We start from the raw sequence: 24,724 nt of genomic DNA, 5'->3' as shown, positions 1-24,724 counted from the left end.
GTATACATAGAATTTTAGAAAAGTCAAAAACACCTCGCAACAGCTTTGTCACTGATGACATGTTTTGTGATTCTATGAATTACCTAAAGAAAATTAGCGACGTAATATGACGATATTCATACGAAACTTCGGAACATATAAAAAGTAAATAATTTGTTATTATATCGACACAAGTCAATTTGGTGATAATATGTACGCCCTCGTAGATATTATTTTAATCCTACCGAACTAGCACGCCAATGCGCGGTGCCAATTGTCACAGTCGTCTAGTATGAATGTATTTGCAATGGTGTTAAATTTATCAACGAATCTTTTCTCAGTTTCTTTGTGTAAGAAAATAGGGTATTTAATTAATTACTTTTCCTCATATTGTTACGATAATATTCTTGTTACACCTAAGGGTACAATAAAAAAATATAACAAATACTAAATACATAACTGTATAATTTATAATAGGCGGGACAAAGGAATTTGTCTGTAAGTGGTTATGGGTCAAAACATTTAGCTACTGTCGTTCTCATACAAATTAGATTAACGTTAATGGGTCACGCCTATTGCAAAAGTGATTTTGTCTCAAGCTCCTGCCGTACTTAGTGCTTACTAACAAACAGTACAATATGTACTAAGAATAAAAAGGCTGGATATGCATCATATTATATTATTTGTTAATTCTTCTTGAAACTTCTTGTCAGAGCCAATTAAATAGATTTTATTTTACATTTATTTTTAATTAAGCCTACTATGTATGATAGCAGTAAAACCAGAACTAGCGTGGCGGTTAAATTAATAGCTCTTATTTTATACGCGTCATATCATTTATTCTAGCACAGCTGCCACTTCCACGACGGTGCTGTTTCTGCACAGACTATTTGCCATGTGACATTAGCTATGTAGTGACTTCATCTATTAAATTTTATCTAAGTTTATCAAGGACTGTATACACACTGTAAAGTTAAAACTTATCGCAATCTGTGGCAGTTTTGTAACAATAAACAAAAGTCAGGTTTACATAATTTTCAAATTACATTTATTATTTTAAAAATATGTCCGAAATATCAATTGCTAGTTAATTATCATTGCGGTATTAATTACTGCACACAAAACTTAGCGTTATGTTAAACATTATATCTAAAATTTAATTAAATAAAAAATAGTATCACAGACAAGACGGTCAATTATGCGTACATGTTATAAAACAAATATAAAATGGGTGATAATGAGCAAATACTTGGTTATTCTACTAAAAAATCTTTACAAAAGCTACGTGATGATATAAATAATGTAATCAATGAACATAAACAGAAGAATCCTCTCAGGTTGTGGCTATACTTTATGCTTTTCCTACTTTTCTCAATTCAATCTTTACAAACATACATACACGAAACTATGTTTTAATGCTAACTAAAGAAAACTAGCCATAACTTTCTAGAATTATTCCATGAGTTCCCTGTACTCTATTCTTGCTGTATTTGTGCAAAGTCACATGCTATCTTTATATATAGTTGGATGGTTAAATACGTTGTCATAATTTTTACGTGAGCATTACTAATACAAAATTTCGTAGTAACAGAAAAACATATTAAGAAAACATATATATTTTTCAGGTTAGATGTTATACGTAACATAATTTCTTTTTCATCAGAAAAAGTGCTGCTTTCGGGTGTCGCATACATGGTTACAATTATAAATATTATTTGCTTGATCCTAACATATTTAATTGGTGGCACGGTGTTGGCCCAAGGCTACTTACTATGGGAAGCATTGTTCCTATTTTTTATATTGATTATAAACTTTTTGGTTACATTAAATGAGGAATACTTACATAGAAACGAAATACCTCATAGAGTAGCAAAGGTACTTGGTAAGTATCTAGAACAAATTCAAATAAAGACATTAAGGAATATGGATGTTAATGTAACTTTCTATTACTTTGTTACCATATTGTATATCTTAATATTTGTATCACCACTATATTGGTTTTAGTTGGTTCCCTTATTATTGTGTAAATGATTTTTATGCATTTTAATTTTAGTGGTAAAACTAGGATTGATATTTTCTGTAAGTTGTCAACCACTGTTATAACCTTATTATGAATATATGATAATGTGAATGTTTCCTTGCAGAGACATTAAATGAAGCAATTCAACAATGCCTTTGGAAAGACGAATACTACCCTCATCTGTGTGCTCCCTTTTCACCATGTGTTATTCTACAGTGGACATATCGAGATGGTATTTTGTTTTATAAAAACAAATTTTACATGAAAATTAGATTTTTCAGGACTAGTCAGTAAAACAGTTAAATATAAATATTAGTTTCAAAGGTTCTTAATATTCTTGCCCTCCATGTCTTTTAAAATCCCCACATAGGCTTATTTTTAAAACTGCAGGTTACATCTATTATCAATTAAGGCTATCTGATGAAGCATGTGTGATGTCTTTTTAATAATTATGTCGTTTTTTTTATTGAGTTAAGTGCAGTTAAGTGTAAACGTAAACATTTATAGTTGTTGTCTCTGAATAAAATAATTGGTATTTACATAAACAACCTGACAATAATATATTCCAGGCACTATTGTGAATCTGCCATGGGCACTGTTAGTGGAAGGTGATGTTATAGTGTTAAGGCCAGGGCAGGAAGTGCCTGGACACTGCCAAGGTCTAAATTCAGATGACCCAGAGCTCTTTTTTGGACAAATATTCACACCAGGATCACAGGTTAGGAATATATAAAAAAGTGTATGGCTATGGACTAGCATTTCAGTGATGTCAGAATGTTGAATAAATAATCTCCTAAAACTGAATTTTTTAAACTATTCAAATATTTAGTTGAATAAAAGTTGTAAATTACTCCAATATCTTAACTCAAATTGTCTTTGATATTTTTAAAGTAGCTTCTTTTCATTATCTTTTCAGACTATGTAGAGTAGTAATTTTTAGCAACTATATTAATAATTAATATTTGAAAATGAAAGTAATTCACTGTTTACTTTCTGTAAAAACATAGTGTGCCAAGGTTTTGCTTGATTTTTAAAGATTAGGTAAGCATACATTTCTTTCGATATTAATGTTCCTTTGATCTGGACTTAAAGAGATTATGTTTCTTTCCTGGCCTGGCTGGCCGGTATATGGCCTGTAAGAAGGTACATAAATAATTTTGAAAACATACCTTTAATATCTAAATCATTGCAATAAATCTTAGTGCCTGGGTTTGATACCCTGGTAAACAATAATCATTTTAGTTCAGATGGCACATAAGGCTCATCTTCAAAAACAGATGCAATAATATGTCTATTCATGAAACAAACACATTTCTTTTAGATTTGACAAATAAAATTAATCTTCCAGGTAAAAGATAACTCAAGTGTACCAAGATCTCGTGTGCCACACCAGAATAAAGCATATCGAATGCTGGAGACTCCATATTTAAAGAATCTGAAGCTAGCTCTAGAGCAAGCCACTATTCGACCGGTCACAGTCTTTGAGAAACAGAGATATTTAGTAAGTTACCTTAATTTTATTTTTTGTCACATGCCATGTTGTTCATAATGAAAACAAGTTCATTAAATTAATTAATTTATATTATTATATTTTTTATGATATTTGTGTTATGATATATGTGCTTATGAGATAGCAGATAGATCATAAAAACTTTGTAGGTGAAACTTTGGCTGTTAGTCTCTCGGCAACGCCCTTGCAAGCCGTCTGGCAATGTGAGTGTCCTAGGTGGTATGTCTTACATGATAGTGAGCCTGCATGATTGCCCCCTGGTTGTAAAGCTCCTAAATATTGAATAAATAAAATATATACTATCATTAGATTAATAAACCAATACGATAATTACAAAAACAAAAGAAAATGCAATATAATAAAATATATTATATTAAATACATAATATCGCTATTGTGAACTCACTCTGGGAACAGATAAAGATGTCGATAGTATCGGAGATAGCTTTCAGTAAGCTATGCTAACGGGGATCTGTGCAACAGACTGATTCTAGCCCTTGGTATTGCAAACAACCTTGGCCCTCGCAATCAAACATATAGAGGGGGGAGGAAAACTAATACCACAAGATGGTGGTCATAAACAAATGAGAATAACTTGAATTATTTTTAGGACCACGCCTTTACTATCTTTTTTAAATGTGTAGGATAGTACATATACTTTTAAACCCTCTACACACGGCCCGTAAATCAGTGGCGATAACGGGACAATGGTCGTGGGGATGATATCGACAATAGCATACTCTACTTAGGGTACGATTTGTCTGCACACGAGGCGATCTAGGGTCATCCTCGATACTGCCCTGATTTTATGGCCGTGTGAAAAAGCTTTTCATATTTATAGACATATGATATTTTACAGTGCACAGTGAAAGTTATGGAGGGGATAGTACTACCATTAGTTATTCTATTGATGGTAGTGGCTTGTTTGTTTCGCCATATTTATCACTTACCGGGCGTTACACATTGGACTGAAATATATTTCATACAAACTATTGCCGCTTCGCTTCCACTACTGCAAATAATTTTTCCAATAGCATGGGTCACGCTGAACTGTTATGGACTGGCAAGGTACTGTAATGTACACTTTTGTCTGGTTCGCCTATGAGGCCGTACGTAGTTTTTGTTTATGATAATAATAAAGTGTTAATTATAATTATTTTATATGATGTGTGTTTTATAGTGTAATATACGAATGATCCATAATATATATATTACAATACCAACAAGTCATACACTACAACTTCTCATGTATTATAAAAGTCTGACAAACACAAAGCTACGTACGAACAAATAGAACATTTTGCTACACTTAGTACTAAATAAACAATTTTTTACATTTTTCTCCTTCACCTTTCTCGGAATTCGAAGAATATATGCTGTCTTCGAGTTTTCCGCTTAGCAAAATATTTTATTAATTTTTATTTGTATAGATTTTATTCTGATTTTTTTAAAGGTGTTTTATACTTCCGAGAACTGAACAATATTAGGATGTAGCATCGCGTCTATATTCACAGTTTTGGCAGTACCCTCAATCTGAACACACTTTACCCCTTTAATCAAAATCAAATCAATAATTTCACTTTTTTAGCGAAAGTATGTCTCTTTCCATCCAATTGTGATTACACTCTGATAAAAAGAGATGAGTGCTTTTAATGGTGCAATTAATGAAACGAACTAATTTAGTATTGAATAAGTATCGATGTAAAAAATTCAACCCACAGATTCAAATCAATATCCGAGGTCCGCCAAAAGTATGTACGCCCAAAGTCCTGTTCCATATCTGAGGATGCCAGTGACCCATTGATACAGGCACTCAGTGAAACGACGCTACACCCGCGAGGAATACGGACATTTGGAAAGACGTTTTTTAATATTCTCCTAGGCAGAGAAGATATGGTCACGCGAACCTCTAACATTGTTCACGTTTTAGGATCCTTATCGGTAGGTGAATTTTTTTTTCAGCATTCTCAGCCAGTTAAAGCAACATTTTATTATTTATTTATTTCGTACTCATACAGCTAACATTAATTATGTATAACAAAAAATAATTATAATAAAGACATAGCCAAAGATGGAATACATAACATATACATAAAGGTTCAAACATTTACAAAATGAAATAATCAATAAAAAATATTAAATACATTTAAGTAAGTAATACCTAATTCCGCTAAATAAGTAATCTATTATTATCATATTATACTATTCCTGAAAACGAATGTATTTACATTTCACTGTGTGGATAGTTTATGTGTTATATTTTGGAAACAAAGTAGGGTAGATGAAATTTGATTGATTTTCTTAAGTGTTCATTCATGTTGGGGAATTTCAAGTCAAATAAACATTGTATATGGAGAATTAGGATAGAACTCTCGATTAAAATGTATATAATTTTCATTATTTTAAAGCCCGAAAAACAGTAATAAAGGGATATAAAAATCTTTTATTTAATGAGATGGTTGAACTTCAGCAGGCTTCCCATTAACACTATAATTATTGAATTATAGTAGTGGTAGATTCATTATATTTTCATAATTTTCAGGCGTTATGCTGTGTAGATAAAAAAGGAATTCTTTCCTGGCCTAACCCGACTGCGGAAAAAGTTTTTTTTCTTCGCAATTCAAGCCCGACGTCGAACAATTCGAGTAAAACTAGTTTAGTGGGTTCCATGGGTCATCATAGTGACACAACGTTGGACCAATTAGGAGAGAAAAATACGCCGGAGCCTTCAACAATAGTGGAGGTATTGTTTTTTAAATATATTCTACGAAAAGTGTAATTTACTTAAAAATTATCTTTTGGGAGTGGCGTTAAAGCGGTATGATTTTGAAGAAAAAGTAACTAATAAAATTAGTACACAATGATGAACGTGTATGAAATTGTTAATTTTTTTTTCAATCACGATTTGTCATGGATTTTAGGTTGAAAGCGAGCTAGTGTTAATTGCTCACAAAAATAAAATAAGTGCGTGTACTAGTGTATACACGTAAGAAGTGAAACTTCTTTATGATCTTATTTTTCGAAAAATGATACTACTATATGCAACTTTACAGAAATTGGTTAAATAAAGTTAAATAAGGTAAAGTTTAAAAAAAGGCTTTTATTATCATAGACATGAATACAAATAATAAAATTATTATTAATAAGATTATTACAGAATTTCATTAATTGTTATAGAATTATTACTATCACTGTTATCATTATTATATATTTTTGTTATCGGCTTCGAATCAACCGTGGTAGGGACAAGAAAAGGATGGCGCGTAACCGAAAAATGTGACGGTAAATTTTTTTCAACGCCGATAAAGAAGTATCACTTCAATACAGCCATTGACGCACCAGTGGCGGTTTTACAAATTCTCAAGGATTTCAAATTTTATAGCCTGTGAAGTTTTTGCAGATTTCTATCTGTAAAACATCAGAAAACCGTCATGCACAAATCTTTTTGAATTCGATTAAAACTTAAAAACTGTCTTAAGTCTCTTAAAGGGGTTTCATCTATATACAGAATTCCACATAAAGTGTATCCATATTCATCCAGTTCATTTAATAATGTAATATATTTGATAGGTTCTAGACCTGACACATGACCAAAATGCGCCGTTTCGTGTGGAATTTGACGAACAACGTTGGCGTCAGCATATAAGTCGCCTAAAGCCGTTGGGATTGGCAGCCTTGCTTAATACGTGCGCGCCCGCTCATACGCACACGTACGCGCACTTTTGCGCACATTTGACGTGCGAGGCACAGTATAGGTCAGTTAAACTGTTAATGTGTTCATAATATTAGCAATAATTTAGTATTTAAAATATATGGTTAGTGAAATGTTAGCCTCCAAACTGTTCTTTAGTGTGAGATTATTAATGTCTAATAGTTTTAAGATTATACTGAATAGAGCCAAAAACTTTCTGGGATTCTAAATCTAAGAGTCATTTCAATAGTATTACAATCGACCTTTTTGGACATTATCTGATGTTTTCTTTCACCGTTCGCGCGAATGTTAAATGCGGACATGGAAAGTCCATTAATGCACAGCCGGCGATCGAACCTACGGTCTTAGGGATGAGAGTCGCACGCTGAAGCCACTTGTTGATCACTGATTTGAACGAATATAAAAATATTTTTGTTTATTCCAGTGAAGATTTAGTACCTGTTACAAATCGTCGTTGTCTTTGTGAACTCGCGAAGCAAATAGGATTTACTGATGCCGTGGCAGATGCGTATACCACGCAGGAATGTTTGGCTGTCTTTAGAAATCTCGTAAGTATTTCCTATGACCTATGACCATTTGATTACTGTCTTATGTTTGTCGTTTAAGTACAAACACATGTATATGTTTTTTGTATTTTTATCGACCCTTTATATCGATATCATTTTATCGTCACTCGCAGAAAACTGATTTTGCATGATTCGCGCAAATGTGTGCGTGCACGCAGGTATCCGCGTAGTACGTAGGCAGTGCGCTTGGTGACTTTGTATTGGATGCAGATATTATATTTACTTCTTTACATTCTAAGTGAATTGTAACAAAACGATAAAATACAATAAATTTACTTAAAAATGGTGGTTAATTTATCTACTATCTACCCCATACATACTTTGATTATTTTTCAATATAAAAGTTATTTAGATACACCCGACTTCAAATACTTGTCATCCTTCTAGATTATAAAGGCGGATCAATTTAGAGGTATAGGATTTAAATTGGAATAAAACAACGAAAACTCAAATTGATAGGGCAATCTCTTTTTATATTTATGTAGAACCATTCACGACATTTATGTTTTAATGATTATCGCTTTCAAATGTTGGCCGTAACTGCGCTTTCATTCATCCATCCATAAACACTAATTTTGAATGACTCGCTCGAGGACTTCGGTCGGTACCTCGCTAATAACTTCAATAATGTTGGCTTCCAATGCCTGAATAGTGGCTGGTTTATCCTCAAAACATTTATACTTTACTTTAGTGGCGGTATCCCGCACAAATAAAAGTCCAAAGGTGTGATATTTCACTATCTTGGAGGCAAATTTTCCGGTCCGAGACTAGAGATAAATTGCTCATCGAAACGACTACGCAGTAAATGCATTGATTCACGGGCTGTATGACATGTAATGCTGTCTTGTTGGAAAACGAACTCAACTTGGCATCAATAGTCGTTTATCGAGACATGAAATTAATTCTAAATTTCCATTATAAATCAATCTAACATCTTTTCTGTTGATATTCATAAGTGTACTCTATGAATAAAGTTATTTTGAGTTTAAGTATAATAATAATAACTATAATAATTTCCAGCAAGCAGACACAATAAGGCGCGAAACACGTTTTGTTCGCTCTTTACATTTGAGTACGCGTGTGAAGGTGCCTTTACCTCATATGCTGGCTGTCATTGTCAAGGACCAAGCACATCAGTTGCAAATGCTGACACAGGTAAAGTGTAAAATAGACAATTGAAAGTAACTTTTTTCTGCCCCAATTTATTGGCGTAATTTTTTATACTCAATTTAAAATATTCAAGATTTATTTATTTCCTTACACAAATCCTTATATTATATTTATTACAATCTCTGGTTCGAATTTCAAGCCAGTCTCCACTTGATAGCTGTCAAGTATGTCAAACTACAAATAGAAAAATTGATAGTTCTTGATTTGTTTGAGTGACGTTCTAGACGTTATCGACACGTGACCAATCAGAGTGAAATAAAGAATAGATAACCTATGAATTATTTATTGATTTTTTCTAAACAAATGGCGCTATTAATAATTATATAAAATGCTTAAGAAAACTTAATTCGTCATACAAATGACTATTTCTAGGGCACAGCAGATATAATATTAGACTCGTGCGTGGACTACTGGAATGGTAAAGACTTGACGCCCATATCTCCTTCAGACAGGAAGAAAATTATCGATTTTTATCAGAGAAATTCACTCACCGCTTATTGTACCGCATTTGCTTATAAGTTAGTACTTTCGTTAAATTTTATATTTTCTAAAAAAAATACTTACTTACAATCTCAAATTACTTAATAATAAACTATAAACGGTAAGAAAACAATTTTTTAACCTGATTTAAGCTATGTGTATTATTATAAACTTATAATTATTACATAATTAACACCTTTTTTACACACCATTACCAAATTCAACACCTTTTGTCTTCAGTCGCCGGGACCACGCACGCTGTAAAGCACGCGAAACGTCGGAAAAATTTAAATTTAAAATTATGTAATAATTATAAGTTTATAATAATACAAATAGCTTTAACCGGTTAAAAAATTGTTTTCTTTCAATGTGTACTATATAAACGGTAACATAAAAGATAAATAAATCATTTACTGAAATGTAGAATGTTTATATTTTATTTATGAGACAAAACATTCCCTAACTGATTGAGACTCATACTATGTTTATAAATACTTATGCCGTATTTTTTTCCAAAATATTAAACCAAAGTTCACCTGTGCGTTCAACAGACCGGATTTTTTATTATTATATTCTCCTTGATATTTTCAGACCATTGACCCGTAGTATAACCCCAACCTTAGCTCAAACGTACTTAGAGCTACCAGCGGATAGCCGACAACTGTACGCCCCACATTCACAACAATGGGCGGATGCGCCCGCGCTGCATTTTCACTCAACTGGTAATTATAATAATTTAAAACTAATATAAAATCGATTAGTCATAAAATGATATGGACCTTATTACGTGACGATGCGGGGCGGGGATTGAATTACGCGTTATTGATAATATTATTTTCGACTTTCTAGTACTTTACGCCACATAATGGTACGTTTAAGGTATAAAGAGTCACTGGGGGTGGTCACGAAACGTTTGACTATTGGATTCGTCACGTAATACTTGAACGCTGCCTTACCATCGACTATAGATTCATGTAATGTTCAAATATTTAGAACCGAAACCCATTTATATAATTCTTCAAAAAGCAGTTATATTTCAGATAGGGTACCAATAACACGCAAATTTCTACAAGATAATAAACCTTAAAAAAAACCTTGTCTTCCCTTGGCTTAAGTCCTGTAACAGTGTACTAGAATTGCTTCATTCAATCCTTTGTTTTTTTATTATTGGGAAATCTATTTACTGTAATTTATACAAATACAACGGCCGGAGCAACGACTTAAAAGTGACGCGGGGTGTGTGGGGTTCAGTCCGTATGGTGCAATGAACATCCACTAAAACCCAACATTTGTTCGCTATGGAGAGGAGACGCGGTAACAGTTTCCCTTAATCCGTGTAAAACAACTATGAATCTCTAATTGGAACCACATCCCAGATAATATTACGTTATATTGGTAGCGCTCTGCAACACTAAGCCAAGCGGACAGCCAGATTCATTCAATCCTGAGCTAAAAAAAACAACCTTTGGTACAAACTTTATGGTATGGTGGTACAACCTTTTAGGTCTAGGCCTCAGATTTCTGTATCTGTTTCATGATCATTTGTTAATCGAATAGGCAAGTAGGTGATCAGCCTTCTGTGCCTGACACACACCGTCGACTTTTTGGGTATAAGGCAAGCCAGTTTCCTCACGATGTTTTCCTTCATCGTTCGAGCGAATGTTAAATACGCACATAGAATGAAAATCCATTGGTGCACAGTCGGGGGTCGAACCTACGACCTCAGGGATGAGAGTCGCACGCTGAAGCCACTAGGCCAACACTGCTCTTCAATCCTGAGCTAAACAAAGCATAATAATAATAAAACTCATCACAGAAATATGGCTGTGACATAATTGATCTAAAGCCAGTCCCCACAGTTGTTGGGGTTGGTGAATACTAGGGAGCTGTTGTGGATAACTGTTATGTTTAAAATATTTTTTTTAAGCTAAAAGTTGTCTTAGTACTAATTATTTAAAGTCGTAATCCTTAAGTATGAGTGTGTGACCACACTATATTGGAGTGTGTGGCTGACAGTTCGCTGTGTGTCAGTCTGTGTCGATGTTAGTTTTTGTAAATATGTAAGGACGAATATTACAGAAACGAAATTTTATGCGTCTTATGAGACTTTATCTGGATATTATGACTATCTAAGAATTATTTAATAGGGAGATTTTATTACAACAATATAAAATAAAAAGTCTTTCATTCTGTTCATGTTAAATATAAAGTAAATATGCCTAAAGTAATACTATATTGATTATACTTATTATCTAACGGCAAACGGTTATTTATTTTACAGCTTGTCTATCGATAAAGGCCTTTTCTAAATTTATCGAATCTTGGCGTTCTCTAGCGATTCAATTTCTTTGACATTACCATACTGTTTTGACAATTTTTATTCTATTTCAGATTCACTACTGTTCAATGAAGTGACAGATGACGATGTAACTGACGTTGATGGATTCTTCGATTTGCAATGTAATCAGGTAATGTCAAACGTCAAAAAATATTGTATAACCCGTCAAGATGAAAATATTTTATAGATGGAATTGTAGATATACGAGAAGTGCCGTTCTTCTTCGAAAATAAAGCGGTGGGATTCGATTAGTTTTGATTTGAATCAGATAAAGTGCCTTTGCTACAGAAAAATATAAAAATCAAATATATTTATTATGGAATAAAAGATACAGGTGTCTCTTATTCCACGTCATTAAATTTATACCGCAGACTCTTATCGACAAAGAAGACAGAGGGTGTAGGCCGGAATAAAATGCCGGCGTAAAAAAAACTCTCGTTACTCTTTTAAAATAGGAAATCATCAAACAACACTTATTTTAAAACAAATTAATTAGAAGTAGCCTGTCTAGTACTAGTCCCAGGCACTTTTATCAACTAGATAATCGTTAACTTTGTAGTAAGCCTTTTTACACAGCTTGTCTTTAATGCATTTCTTAAATTTATTAAACGGTAGAGCTAAAAGAGCCTCTGGGATTTTATTAAAGAAAAGTATCCCTTTTAAAATAATATATACAATAAAAGTCATTAAAATCTGTTCAGTAAATATGTATGTACAATGGGGACCAATATATACAATATACCAATGGCGCCACAACCTTTTTATGTCTGGGACTCAGATTTCTGCATCTGTTCATTTCTAATAGGCAAGTTGGTGATCGACCCTCTGCCTGACACACCAAAGCAGTAGGCCATCACGGCACTGAGCATGTATATGTATGAGTCATGCTAAGACGATTGTAGTCGGTTTAATTGTTTTACTTTAGTTCTTATTGTACGAATAATAAAAAAAATGTAATACCATTTAATAAAAATGAATGGAAATTTATTTATTTTAAAAAGGTATACTAACGAAACACATACAGACACAGAGAACAAACGATATTCAAAAACACAATACACGTGCACCAATGACAAGTGCGGGCAACATTTAAAGAGAAACATTATAATTATAGGAGATGAAAAGAAATAGTACACTAGATTAGGAAAGACAAATAATATATTAAATATATTTATTTCTTTCTTTAGGTATTTATAGGTATGGTAACGATGCAGTACCAGGCGCAAAGCGATATGGTGGAGTTGATTGAGAGACTCGAACGTGCGTGTATACGCTTTGTACATTTCAGTAAAGAGAACGAATTGAGATCTCGAGTTTTCAGTGAGAAAATGGGGCTGGAGTCTGGTTGGAACTGCCACATATCGCTCATGAGCCAACCTCAGCAGAGGTGAGTGTTAAATCAGAGAATCACATGATGATATCAATATATTTTTCCCTAATTTTATACAAATATAAAGGGATTCGAACGAATACTACGAATAAAATTGATAGATCGCAAAGATCTTTAGAAGAAATTTAGATATCGGGTACACCGCAGTTCGCCTATTTGACAGTTACGGGACTTTATACATCATCAATCAGATTCCGTTGTCAAGACAATATATTTAGGCAAAGCATTTAACTTGAGGAATTATACTCAATTTACTAATAGAGTTCATTAAAAGTAAATTCAGTCAAAAATAAGACGTGGTTTAATGTTGCTTGGTCTTGTTCAGGAAATTAACATAAATGTGTGTGCAAATATAATGTAACCTAATCGACTAATAAGAAATGTTTTCGATTTACGCTTACAGACTTAAACGAATGAACCAAAAGCAACGTCATTGTTTTTTTTAATCGGTCCATTGTGTGATACTAACCACTTCTGTCGAATTAAACTCATACACAACATTTTCTTTTAATTTTAAAGCGAATGCTGTTAATTTCAATCTTGCGAATAGTTGATGTTAACTCCTGTTACTTTTTAGATTCTTCTACTTTACTTTACTTTTCTTTTTTATATAGAATCTCAATTTAAATGTCGCATGCTAAGAGTTTGCGTACGGGACGTGTATTTACGAATACGCACGTATTTTCAGCGAACAAAGTCGTTATTTATGTTGTATACATTACATATTTAGAACTACTATGATCTGTACGAGCAGTGTTTGCCTAGTGGCTTCAGCGTGCGACTCTCATCTCTGAGGTGGTAGGTTCGATCCCCGGCTGTGCACCAATGGATTTTCTTTCTATGTGCGCATTTAACATTAGCTCGAACGGTGAAGCACAACATCGTGAGGAAACCGGCTTGCCTTAGACCTATAAAGTCGACGGCGTGCGTCAGGCACTGAAGGCTGATCACCTACTTGCCTATTCGATTAATGATCATAAAACAGATACAGAAATCTGAGGCCAAGACCTAAAAAAGTTGTAGCGCCATTGATTTATTTTTTATGCTCTGCATAAACGAATAATTCTGAATTTTCATAAGTGACCAAATCACTTGTAAGAATTTAAAGATTTAACTACAACTTTTACTACTACTTACTACGATTTAAGATTATACTACAAATGACTACATTACAGCAAGCCGAGTTCGCCTTTGTCGTCACAAACGTTGATCCGCGAGCGACCTAACACCGCCACGCAACTCACTAGGCCCGATACGGGTGACGTCTTTCCTTATAGGTTCGTCTCTTTAACCTGTATTTGCAGATCATATCTCTTGATATCGTTTTCATACAGATTACTCTTAAACTTTTTCAAATACCTTATAACTGAGGGTTAAGTATGACTGTCGTATGTTAAGTATGCTTATAATTTTTATCTTAATATGTTAATGTTAATTAAAACGTTTGTAAGATTTGCTTGAAGTTGACAGAGTTTCCCTTTAATTTAATTCGAGTACAGTGCTACACTTTTCTTGGCCGGTGGCTGAAATTGGTACTACCGTCGCTATTTTGAAATGTCAGACTTGGTGCTTACAATAAATAATTTTACTATCTACCAAGATCTAATTAAAATCAAATTAAAATGTATTTATTTTTATTCCTAATAGTTATCTTAAAATATATTATATATAGTACCTACAGGTAACAAAATCTATCAATTTTGTCACATTTTTTAAGCCTAGAACTGTATTTTCTAGATACTAGTATACATTGTTTTATTTATCTCAATTAATAAGCCTGCATGACTTCAAATTATTTCCCTTATATAGCTTAATTTACTGGCAATACTAATATCTATGATTGCGGCCTTACCGGCCAAGAGAAGTATGTGGCACTGTAAGTCTGAAAAATTGTCTTATTCATATTCGTCCTCATTAGATACGTATACAAGACAATTTTTTATGACTATTTAAGGCTTAGTGTATTTATTTATATTGACCATTAGAGCTTTTTAAAGATAGGATAATCGCGCCTGTATCAAGAGATGTGACGTGCAAGATTAGCTTCTTTTATCATTTACATTCCTTTTATCATTTCATATTCATTTACATTTATCATTTACAATTAATTACATTGCTTTTTGCACAATTTGTATATTTGCTTTAATTTGCAAGCTTTATTCATTATTCACAAAAATACAACATTTTATCAATGAAACCGAGTTCAGTAACTTTCTAGGAAGTTGGTGAATTTTGATAATCTGAAATTTGCCAACTCACTCACACATTACATGAATCACTTGCCTACTAATCACAGTATTTAATCCATACAGGCAATATACTAATGTGTTAAAACAAAATAAAAGCTATATGTTATAGCTCTATATATGTTTAATATGTAAAAGCTTCTAAGAATTAATACAGAAAAAATATATTAATCAAACCAATTTAAAAAGTAATCGAAACTAATTAAACGAGATTGCTGCATGATTAACAAAAAGCTTCATGTGATTGACAGTATTTAGTTATATAAAAGTGAACAATATATAACAAACTTTACTCTGTATTTTAGTATTAAATTAAATATATTGGTACGTACCTTCTTTTGCCTTTAAATTAAAGGTCATTCGTATGTTCCATGATTGCGTATACAGTGGTAACATGACATCCTCCAAAGCCTTGTCGATGTCAGCTCCGGGTGCTATTAATCTGGAACAGGGTACGGTCAAGTTTGATAATGAGATTAAGAAGAATCGTCACTCTATAACAACACAAACTGGGCTAAAGGTAAGCATCTGTACCTTGCCTGGTTATTCTCTTGTAGTAACCCAAAAATGCATTGTTTTATAGTGTTTTTTTTGCAAAAAATGCATTTTTTAAACTAATACCACAATGTCAACATAGATAAAGGTTTTAATTGGTAAAGAAATTGAATAAATTTGACGAGAGACAAGATATTTGACTCAAAACATTTTCTAAATGAGATGATTTGTGTGCAACATCTTTTCACATATGTTTATACGACAGTTTCATTAACAAAAATCTTTTGTACATATCCGTTATTTAGTAACATTCCTATTCATATGAAATAACAAATATATAACCTATAAATCTACTGTACAAACACCTATAAAACTACTCTAAATGACCTAACGCATAGTAGGACTAACACGTGGTTTAGCATTTAGAGCGCAACAGCATACCGGGCGGGAGGTCGGACTCAGTGCTTGAGGGCGAAGGCACCGAGTCCCCGGGTGACGCTTGTCGCTCCCTGTCTTGTCTTACAGACTCCACTGACCATTCTGCACCGCTGAATTTCGATATGAGCAATCGGGTATGTTGTTTCAGGATTTCATATGAATATTATTTGGCATAGAATTGTTATGTCTGTGTGATACAGAAAAAATTGTTTGTAAATGTAATATCTCGAACTTATTATACAAACGTAATTTAAGTTACTGGTGTTGTTATTTGCGGATGGGAAGATAGAATAATTTTGTCACAACTATATTTCTGTCATGAATAAAGTTTCCATATAATGGGTTCCAACTTCAATACACGTTCTATAATCTGGGAATCAATAAGCACTCTGGAGTTTGTTTAGCAGAAAATTAAGAAAAGAATTTTTAAATGATTAAAAGATCTTTTACGTCACTGTTAGGAAATGTATAGATGGTCACTATGTATTCTATTCATTAAGTATGGAAAGAAAACAGTATGTCATCAGTTTGACATTTATGTGTGTGATATTGAAATTGGATAATACATATCTGGGTATGATCTATTACTAGACTTGTATGTATGTTTGCATATTTGTCCAAAAATATATAAATATGCAAAAAATTGAGCTTGTTCTTAATTTTATTGGCGAACGAAGTCTAATGTCCAAAGCAAATTAAGTACATTTAGAAAATTTAATTCTCGTAATTGTAGATACTTGAATGAGATAAGGAGGCAAAATATATCTATGACGAATTCCTATTAAGATAATATTGTATGTATTTCAGGCGAAATTACCCCGGGGCATAGAGAATATTCGACCCCATATAGAACAAGTTGACAATGTACCACTATTGGTTTCACTATTCACAGACTGTAAACCGCGCTCTGTGCAAAGAATGATACAAATTATGCAGGTATTCTTCTAAAATATAATTTAAACAGATTTATAATTAATGTTGTTACGTATGTATGTACGTTTATTCATTATTGTCTTTAATTCATCTATAGCACTAAACTATGTTATAACTTATAGCTGTACTAAACATAGCCATCCTCATATTGTCATCATTTAACACATTGTTCAGAGGCCATTGCTTCAGACTTTTCTTTTCGACAAATACTTCGTTATATTATTATAATATCACAGTTTATTTGTCTTCTTTATTTCAATGCAACTTAGAAGAATAAAAAATTAGACCCAGTACAATCAAATCGACTCCACACACCACTTTGACACATGTCGCCAATCAATAATTGACATTAAACATTTTAAAGATTGTGTTGCCACACGAAGAAATTATAATAAAAATATTGGTACTAATCATTATCAATAATTTATATTTTATTAATTTGATAAAGAATTAACTTGAAGACATATTAAATGTAATTTTTTTAGAAAAAAAAGTAAGTTCTCGGAAATGAATGTTTATTTTCCTTCCAGGATTACGGTGAAGTGGTTTGTGTAATGGGTTCAGCTGCGAACTGCCTTAACATGGAAATATTTATGCAGGCAGATGCCAGGTATGTAATAATAGCGGATATTTTTTTTACTATTACCTGCCAGTATTAAAAAGAATAAAAAAGTCTATTTTTATAAATAGTACGTGCCAAACATTTTGCTCGCTCACTTTATTAGTTTTATAAGCGTTTATATTTATCAATTTACAGTGTGGCCGTTGAACCGTTATACCCAGTGTTGTGTCAAAAACTGCCACCATACAAATTACCTCAGGACTGTATCGGACCTATTGACCTCGCACGGGCACTGAACTCGCTACCCTGCTCCTTGTCGGTAAGAAACATAAGCGACTGCTTAATTGCTAAGCGTTACGAACGTACGTACACACCAGCGTCCTAAAAATTATTTTTCCTGAAGAGATTTTTTTTTATTTATCTTGGCCAACAATGTATTATGTGGGATGAAATGTTCTTAGGCTAACATATTTTTTTTTACATAGAATTTGAATTGATGATTTAATATAGACAACTACTACAACTATTAGAGCCGTCATACAATTTTTCCGATACCATTTTTAGTAAGATTTGTCTTTAGCCTCAAAATATGCTTCAGTTTCAGCGATTACCTCTTCATCAGCTCAAAATTTATGTCCAGCGAGTATTCTCGCATTTCTTTAAAAAAACAAAAGTTCCTTAACTCAGGATACTATATCTCACAAACTAATAGTACGACAGTTGCCAAATTTATGCACGAATTTTGAAGATTAAGGCTACCTAAAACTCATATTAATTTAATCCGAGTAGCGCCACCTATGTGTCGGCCTACGAACTGTTAATCCATGTTTTATACATCCATCCATGCTTACAGGTAATTTTCCAACCTATATTGCATATAAAGAATGTTTTTAAAATAATTTATATACTAAATTTGGATGAATATAGCCCATGTTACTCAGGCATTCTGTTTGTTATTTATTTTTAATCGGTTAAATCTTTAGTTTATTGTAACGAAACCGTTTGTCCGTTTAATAATAATATAGATTTAGGGAAGTCTTACGAACGCTCTATATGTTTAACTAGCGTTCCATAATTTAACTAAAACTATGATAATTTGTTACCAAGATACTCACGCTCTTTTCTTCTTAGCTGTCGGTTCTCATGGACTAATTTATAATTTAAGTACATCTTCTATAATATTGCTTTATTTTAATATTTAGTATAGATTTACTGCTTAACCCGCTAATGTATTAGTAGTAAAAAACTAGTAGCCCTATTAATCCAAAGCTGTTGTTGTTCCCAAATTAGTGTTTCCATATCTCATATAACATTTTACTCGCACGCTGCCCGTAAAGTTAAAAAATAAATGGCAACACCACCCTTTCACAAATTACTGCAGTCCACAGGTATGGTATAAATGTGTAATAACATGTTCCCATAGACTTAGGCCTTCTAAATAGTACAGAGTATAACAAAAAATGTATTCGTTGTTAGAAGCTGCTCATTTTTTTTGTGTTGCCTTAGTGGCTTTAGCATGACACCCACACTCCTAAGGATTTTTTTCTATGTACGCAATTAGTAAGTGCTATGAAGGCAAACGTCGTAAGGAAACCTGCATCTCTCAAACCCAAAAATCACCTACTTGTCTATGAAATAAAATGAATAAGCTCTCTTGATTTTTATTATTAGGACCAGTTCATACGGAAGTCTATAACTCTCTTCATGCTAAGGCTCGACCCTGAATCGCTTACAGGCCCGTATTCGAAATTTTCAATATTGTTATTTTTGAACCTTAAACGATAGTGTATTTTGTTTAAAACAGGAGGAAAAAAATATGGTGTCAAGTATTGCTATGGTAATAAAATCTTTTTTGTTTTATGAAGTAATTTAAAACTACCCTAATTTGTTTTTTATAATGTCAATACTAATTCAGATGGCGCGCGAAACGGACGTGTCGCTATTCACTCTCATCACAATGTCGCGTCACTTCACAGCGTGTCTCTGGAATTGTACGCAATTTTGGATCTGCAGCGCCTGCTTCATATCACTCTTACAGGTATAAATTTTATTTTTTTCTCTCTTGTCTATACGTAAAATTTATTTCTATTTATTCTATAGTGTATCTATGTTGTTTATTACAAATATATATATATTTTTAAAGACTTATCAGCTAATCACATATAATAAGCAATAGTTGTATATATAGGTAACATCTCTATACGCCTTCCTTCCCCTGGCCCTGTACCCTGGCGGGGCCTTATGGAGCAGTGCGGCGAGTGTTCCCTTACTGGCGACGGCACTAGCCTTCACACCAACACACAGACATGTGATGCAAAGGGCTGCCACACGCCCGCCTCTTGACTTTAGCGCTAAGGTAATTCAAATAATTTAATTTTAATTTATTTCATTACTTTTTTCATTTCTTATTCTATGGTGAGGTGGAAAATTTCAATATCCTCATAGTTGGTGTCATAGTTCGATAACACCCGAAACATTGGCGAATTATACACATGGAACAATTTTATGTATCTTGTCGCATAAGGAGGAGAGGTAATATGTAGATTGTATTATTTTGGTTTAACATGTCTTTGATTTACAACACAATTAAATGTAGGTTATAATCGTAATAAACAAATATATATTATATTCTTAAAATTTAAGTAAAATTCAACAAAAAAGGTAATTTAGCTTAATAGTTACAGTAACATCTAATATTAAAATACATTGATTTAATGGTTCTCTACAGATGGCGCTTTTCGTGTTTTGGTGCTACGCGTGCAAATTCCTGCCCTCAGTGATATCCATCCTTGCTTTATATGGATTTACATTACGTAGTTTTTGCGAGCAAATCGCGGAAGCAACAAACGCGACAGACTGTTGGCTCGTATATCCGATAAATACAGGAAACTATACTATCGAACACGATTTGACTCTGCGAAGTTGGCACGGGTGGGGCGATATTTTTTATGATGGATTTTATCTGGTACAACATATCACATTGGCCCTGGTCACATTGCATTTAAGTAAGTTATGGTAGCTTTTTTTTGCTTTCTCAATACGACTGGCAGACTTTTTCTGTGTCTATTTCTGTTAAACGCAATGTTATGTGATCCAATTTTTTTGAAAGAAACTTTTTCGGTTTTTTTTTAAATTTTTACTCTATAATGTATGACGTATTTGACAATGCTTAAGATTGTGATTTCAGATTTATCGTTATAATAATTTATTTCAGTTGTAATATCTCTGTCGTTCGTTCACCGACATTCATCATTATGGCGGAGAGGGTTTTGGTCGAATCGCGTTTGGTGCTTGGCTGTTGTGGTTTTGTAAGTAAAAAATACTTTATATAAAATGTATTCTGAATATAAAACTAAATAATAGTGTATGTAACTATTCATTTGATGATGAACTTCATAATTCTCATTCTCCTGTACCGAAACCGATATCCGGACAAACAAACTCCTCTCTCTATTATTATTGCTTAAACATTATAAATATAAAGAGTAAAACAAACAAAAAATGGTTTACTTTGAGTACAAGTAAGGTAACTAAAGGATTAAGAGGAAAAAAAGAATGAAACAACAAAGAAACGAAACGAAAACAGAACAACAAGTGAAATAAAATGTTAATAAATGTAAATAAACACAAACATCAAGCAATCACACCCTAGGTAGTCCAAAAGTACGTAAATAGTTAAGAAAAACACTTTTTGAACGGATTGAAGCTATGTATTATTATTAAAAACTTATAATTATTTACATAATTTTAAATTTTCACGGTGAACACGCACGCGAAACGTCGGTAAAAGCTATGTTAACAAAAGACAATACTAAGTGATAGTTATTTAGAGGTTTGACGGTAATATATAAAAATTATGAAGGCACGAAACAATATATTATGAGGTTGTCCCTTCTCCATATACATTATTTTGCATGGACTGTTCGATGTTTTAATGTTGCTTATTTCTCGCGTATACGTTGAATATTCGACACTGCATCTCAGGGCAGACTTGAAAAAGTTTTCCTTGAGAAGCGAATATCGAACTTTTTCATGCATTGGTATTTCTCCAGTGTTTAAACAATATTAGGTTATTATTAATATATTGTGTTTTCACATTAAGGTCTACAATAGTACTTAAAAACTTTCTTTGTACGTTATAAATACTCTACGCTCTCTTCCAGAATAATCCTTCAATCTATATTCAGCGGCGTAATGCTGTCTGGTAGTGAGTACGGATGCGGTGCATGGTCATGCCCGCGTTATTATGTTCCAAACTCGTTGTTGGCAGCATACGCACTGTCGCCCGTATTCGTGCTCGGACTTAACGAACTTATCAAATATTATGAGATACAGTGAGTGTTTGCCTTATAAGCGATATTTTTTATTGTTATGTTGTAGTAATATAAATTTGTCTAATAATCCTCAATATATTTTGTTTCAGGGTTGATGAGAGAAATCAACGCCGCGCAAGATTAGATTTCGGTACTAAATTGGGAATGAATTCACCTTTCTGAGGCAACTCAACTTCTAGTCAATTACGCTTAAAATACCTACTAACTTTAATAGTCTACGCCATGACTTAGATATAAGAGAAAATAGGTCTATGTACTTTTATTTTGTACTTAATTTATTAAACTGCCAATTTTTGAATAAATTTCCTAATAAAAATAATGTGTTTCAATAAAATACAATTGGTTAAACAAATATTTTTATTTCAACTAATTTACTTGTGATGTATATCTAATACTATAGAAAATTACAGTTGTCCATCAGCAATATATATGCAATTTTGATGACACAATGTGAGGTTAGCATTTTCTTATGGTTAATAACTATATAATGTTAGATGGACTGGTATCTACACGACAGCTAACCTTACTCTTTATTGCCCGGGTCCTACATCAAACTGTTCTTAAGTGCTAAATTGTAGATTCTCCTACTATTAACCAGAAAAATCTGTCTGGATCAATGATAAGGGATATCCTTTTCATATAGAGCTCAGGCATTAATGTGTTAATATGATTATAGAATAGTTTGTGTTCTTTCCATATACTAAATTGTTAGCAACTAAACACTTGTACTTATAGGTAGGTAAAATGAATACTACTAAGAATCATCAGGTAAATCTAGTATTTCTTGAACAAAGGAAGCCACATCTGTCTCTTTTTGACTGTGTTCCAGACAGAATGGATGAGTTAAAAGAGCATCATAGTTTGGTCTCTTCTTGTAATCTTTTTGTAAGCATTTTGTGATCACATCTTCAAATTCAGGTGTAAATTGTCCACTTGGTAGCCTCGGTGGGTCATCTTTTACCACTTGCTTTAACTGTTCAAATGGAGTACCCCAGGTGTTATAGGGAAATTTCCCAGTTGCTAATTCAATCATTGATATACCGAGTGACCAAACGTCACTCCGGATGTCATACTGTCCTGGATTGCCACTTGGATCAATCCTCTCGGGGGCCATATAAGGTTTGCAACCAGCGTCAATAGTTTTTGCAACAGAATCGACTAAATACCCAGAAATTCCAAAATCACACATTTTGACTTCGCCCTTTCGGTTGATCAAAATATTTGATGGCTTCACGTCTCTATGTATGACTCTTAATTTTAAATAGAGGTAATGCAAAGCACTAACAACAGAAAATGCTATTTTGCCCAGGATATTTTCTGTTATTGTTCTGTTGTTTTTGTATACTTTTGTATAAAATTTATCTAGACTCATGTCCATAACTTCCATGCAAATCCAAACATCACCTTCACGGAACATGGCACCATAGAAATGGACAGTGTAAGGACATGCACTAGCTCTCATTGAGACATCTAAATCCATCAACAAGCGTTTTAGTTCTAACGATTGACTGTTGAATGATGCAGAAATTCTCTGGAAAAAGTAAGCAGATATTTGTTTAAACCCCTTAAAAATTAAACACCTTTTCAATAAGTTAAAGCAAAATTTACATTATTTAAAATTATTCATTATTTAAATAATTTACTATTAACTGGTACAAAATAGTACTACTTTAAAGCTTACTTTTACTGCCATTGTAGTATTGCTAGGTTTATGGTGCATCTTCTCCACAATACCATATGCCCCTCGACCAAGGTCACATATTTTTACCAGGTCATCAGCATGCACAGTAAATGTTTTATCATCCACTGTGATTGTTGTCTGTTTATCAAGATTTCTTGGAGGTGTACTAAAATATACATCATTAAAAATAAACAAGGAATTAATTTTAACTAATTGAATCATGCTAAATTTTAGAAATGTAGAGCAATAAATCATTAGACTACTGACTTTACTATAGAAAATATAAGGTAGTTTGATAAACACTAGTGATTTATATTAAAAAAAAACATATGTATTTGATATAATTAAAACAAATACTAATGATAAGTACATGATTAAAATGAACATATATTATTTACATCAATTACATTACATATATTACTTACACTTCAACTTGTTGTTCCTGAGGTTTGAAATTAAATCCTGGCGGTGGAGGTTTCCTTCTGCCAGACATTTTAACGCTATTACGGTACAGCAATATAAAAATCTGTTGTACTTATGTTAGTAGTTCTATGGAGATTCCAGTAAGACCCAACACCAAATCACTCGCGCTATGCGATAACAGTTAATAATTTATTTTACAAATTAAGTACCGTAGGATCACCATGTTATTGGATGTGTTTCTATATTCTTATTTATAAAACTCTCAACAATACAGATGTGTTTTATTAGATTACAAATTAGTGTAAAAATTGTAAATTATATTTCTGTAACCTTTCATTTCAAATGATTTATGATTACGCTGACAATTAACATAGGTTACAAGAAATGTCAATATTATAACTAACACATATCTCCGCAACGAACGTGCTGATGCAGACTGCAGTTCAAT

General features: G+C 32.8%; 2 protein-coding genes across 5 annotated transcripts; one reads left to right on the top strand and one right to left on the bottom strand.

Moving 5' to 3' along the window:
• Positions 1 to 997: 997 nt before the first annotated feature.
• LOC123711769 (transmembrane protein 94) lies at positions 998 to 22,482 on the top strand. 4 transcript variants are annotated; one of them, XM_045664528.1, is made up of 27 exons: positions 998 to 1,316; positions 1,605 to 1,861; positions 2,124 to 2,231; positions 2,569 to 2,717; positions 3,348 to 3,500; positions 4,368 to 4,576; positions 5,230 to 5,449; positions 6,051 to 6,251; positions 7,079 to 7,263; positions 7,645 to 7,768; positions 8,807 to 8,941; positions 9,329 to 9,474; positions 10,028 to 10,158; positions 11,828 to 11,904; positions 12,962 to 13,161; positions 14,340 to 14,441; positions 15,798 to 15,930; positions 16,325 to 16,477; positions 17,151 to 17,279; positions 17,807 to 17,886; positions 18,034 to 18,157; positions 19,754 to 19,876; positions 20,027 to 20,194; positions 20,567 to 20,843; positions 21,053 to 21,146; positions 22,002 to 22,172; positions 22,262 to 22,482. In XM_045664528.1, the coding sequence occupies exons 1-27, from the start codon at positions 1,207 to 1,209 to the stop codon at positions 22,332 to 22,334; spliced, it is 4,032 nt and encodes a 1,343-aa protein (XP_045520484.1). In that variant the 5' UTR covers positions 998 to 1,206; the 3' UTR covers positions 22,335 to 22,482. The 4 variants fall into 4 exon arrangements, 3 of the variants coding, with proteins under 3 accessions (XP_045520484.1, XP_045520486.1, XP_045520487.1); XM_045664530.1 differs by lacking the exon at positions 14,340 to 14,441; XM_045664531.1 differs by lacking the exons at positions 998 to 1,316; positions 1,605 to 1,861; positions 2,124 to 2,231; positions 2,569 to 2,717 and adding an exon at positions 2,921 to 3,040.
• Positions 22,483 to 22,514: 32 nt separating this feature from the next.
• On the bottom strand, positions 22,515 to 24,629 carry LOC123712424 (dual specificity mitogen-activated protein kinase kinase 6). The gene is made up of 3 exons (XM_045665503.1): positions 24,279 to 24,629; positions 23,854 to 24,019; positions 22,515 to 23,703 (listed from the first exon to the last, which is right to left on the bottom strand). Exons 1-3 carry the CDS (start codon positions 24,344 to 24,346, stop codon positions 22,927 to 22,929), a joined length of 1,011 nt encoding a protein of 336 aa, XP_045521459.1. The 5' UTR covers positions 24,347 to 24,629; the 3' UTR covers positions 22,515 to 22,926.
• Positions 24,630 to 24,724: the final 95 nt, after the last annotated feature.

Source organism: Pieris brassicae, chromosome 7 (genome assembly GCF_905147105.1).
Source record: "Pieris brassicae chromosome 7, ilPieBrab1.1, whole genome shotgun sequence".
NCBI classification, from domain to species: Eukaryota; Metazoa; Arthropoda; class Insecta; order Lepidoptera; family Pieridae; genus Pieris; species Pieris brassicae.
This window is presented reverse-complemented; position numbering and strand designations above follow the sequence as displayed.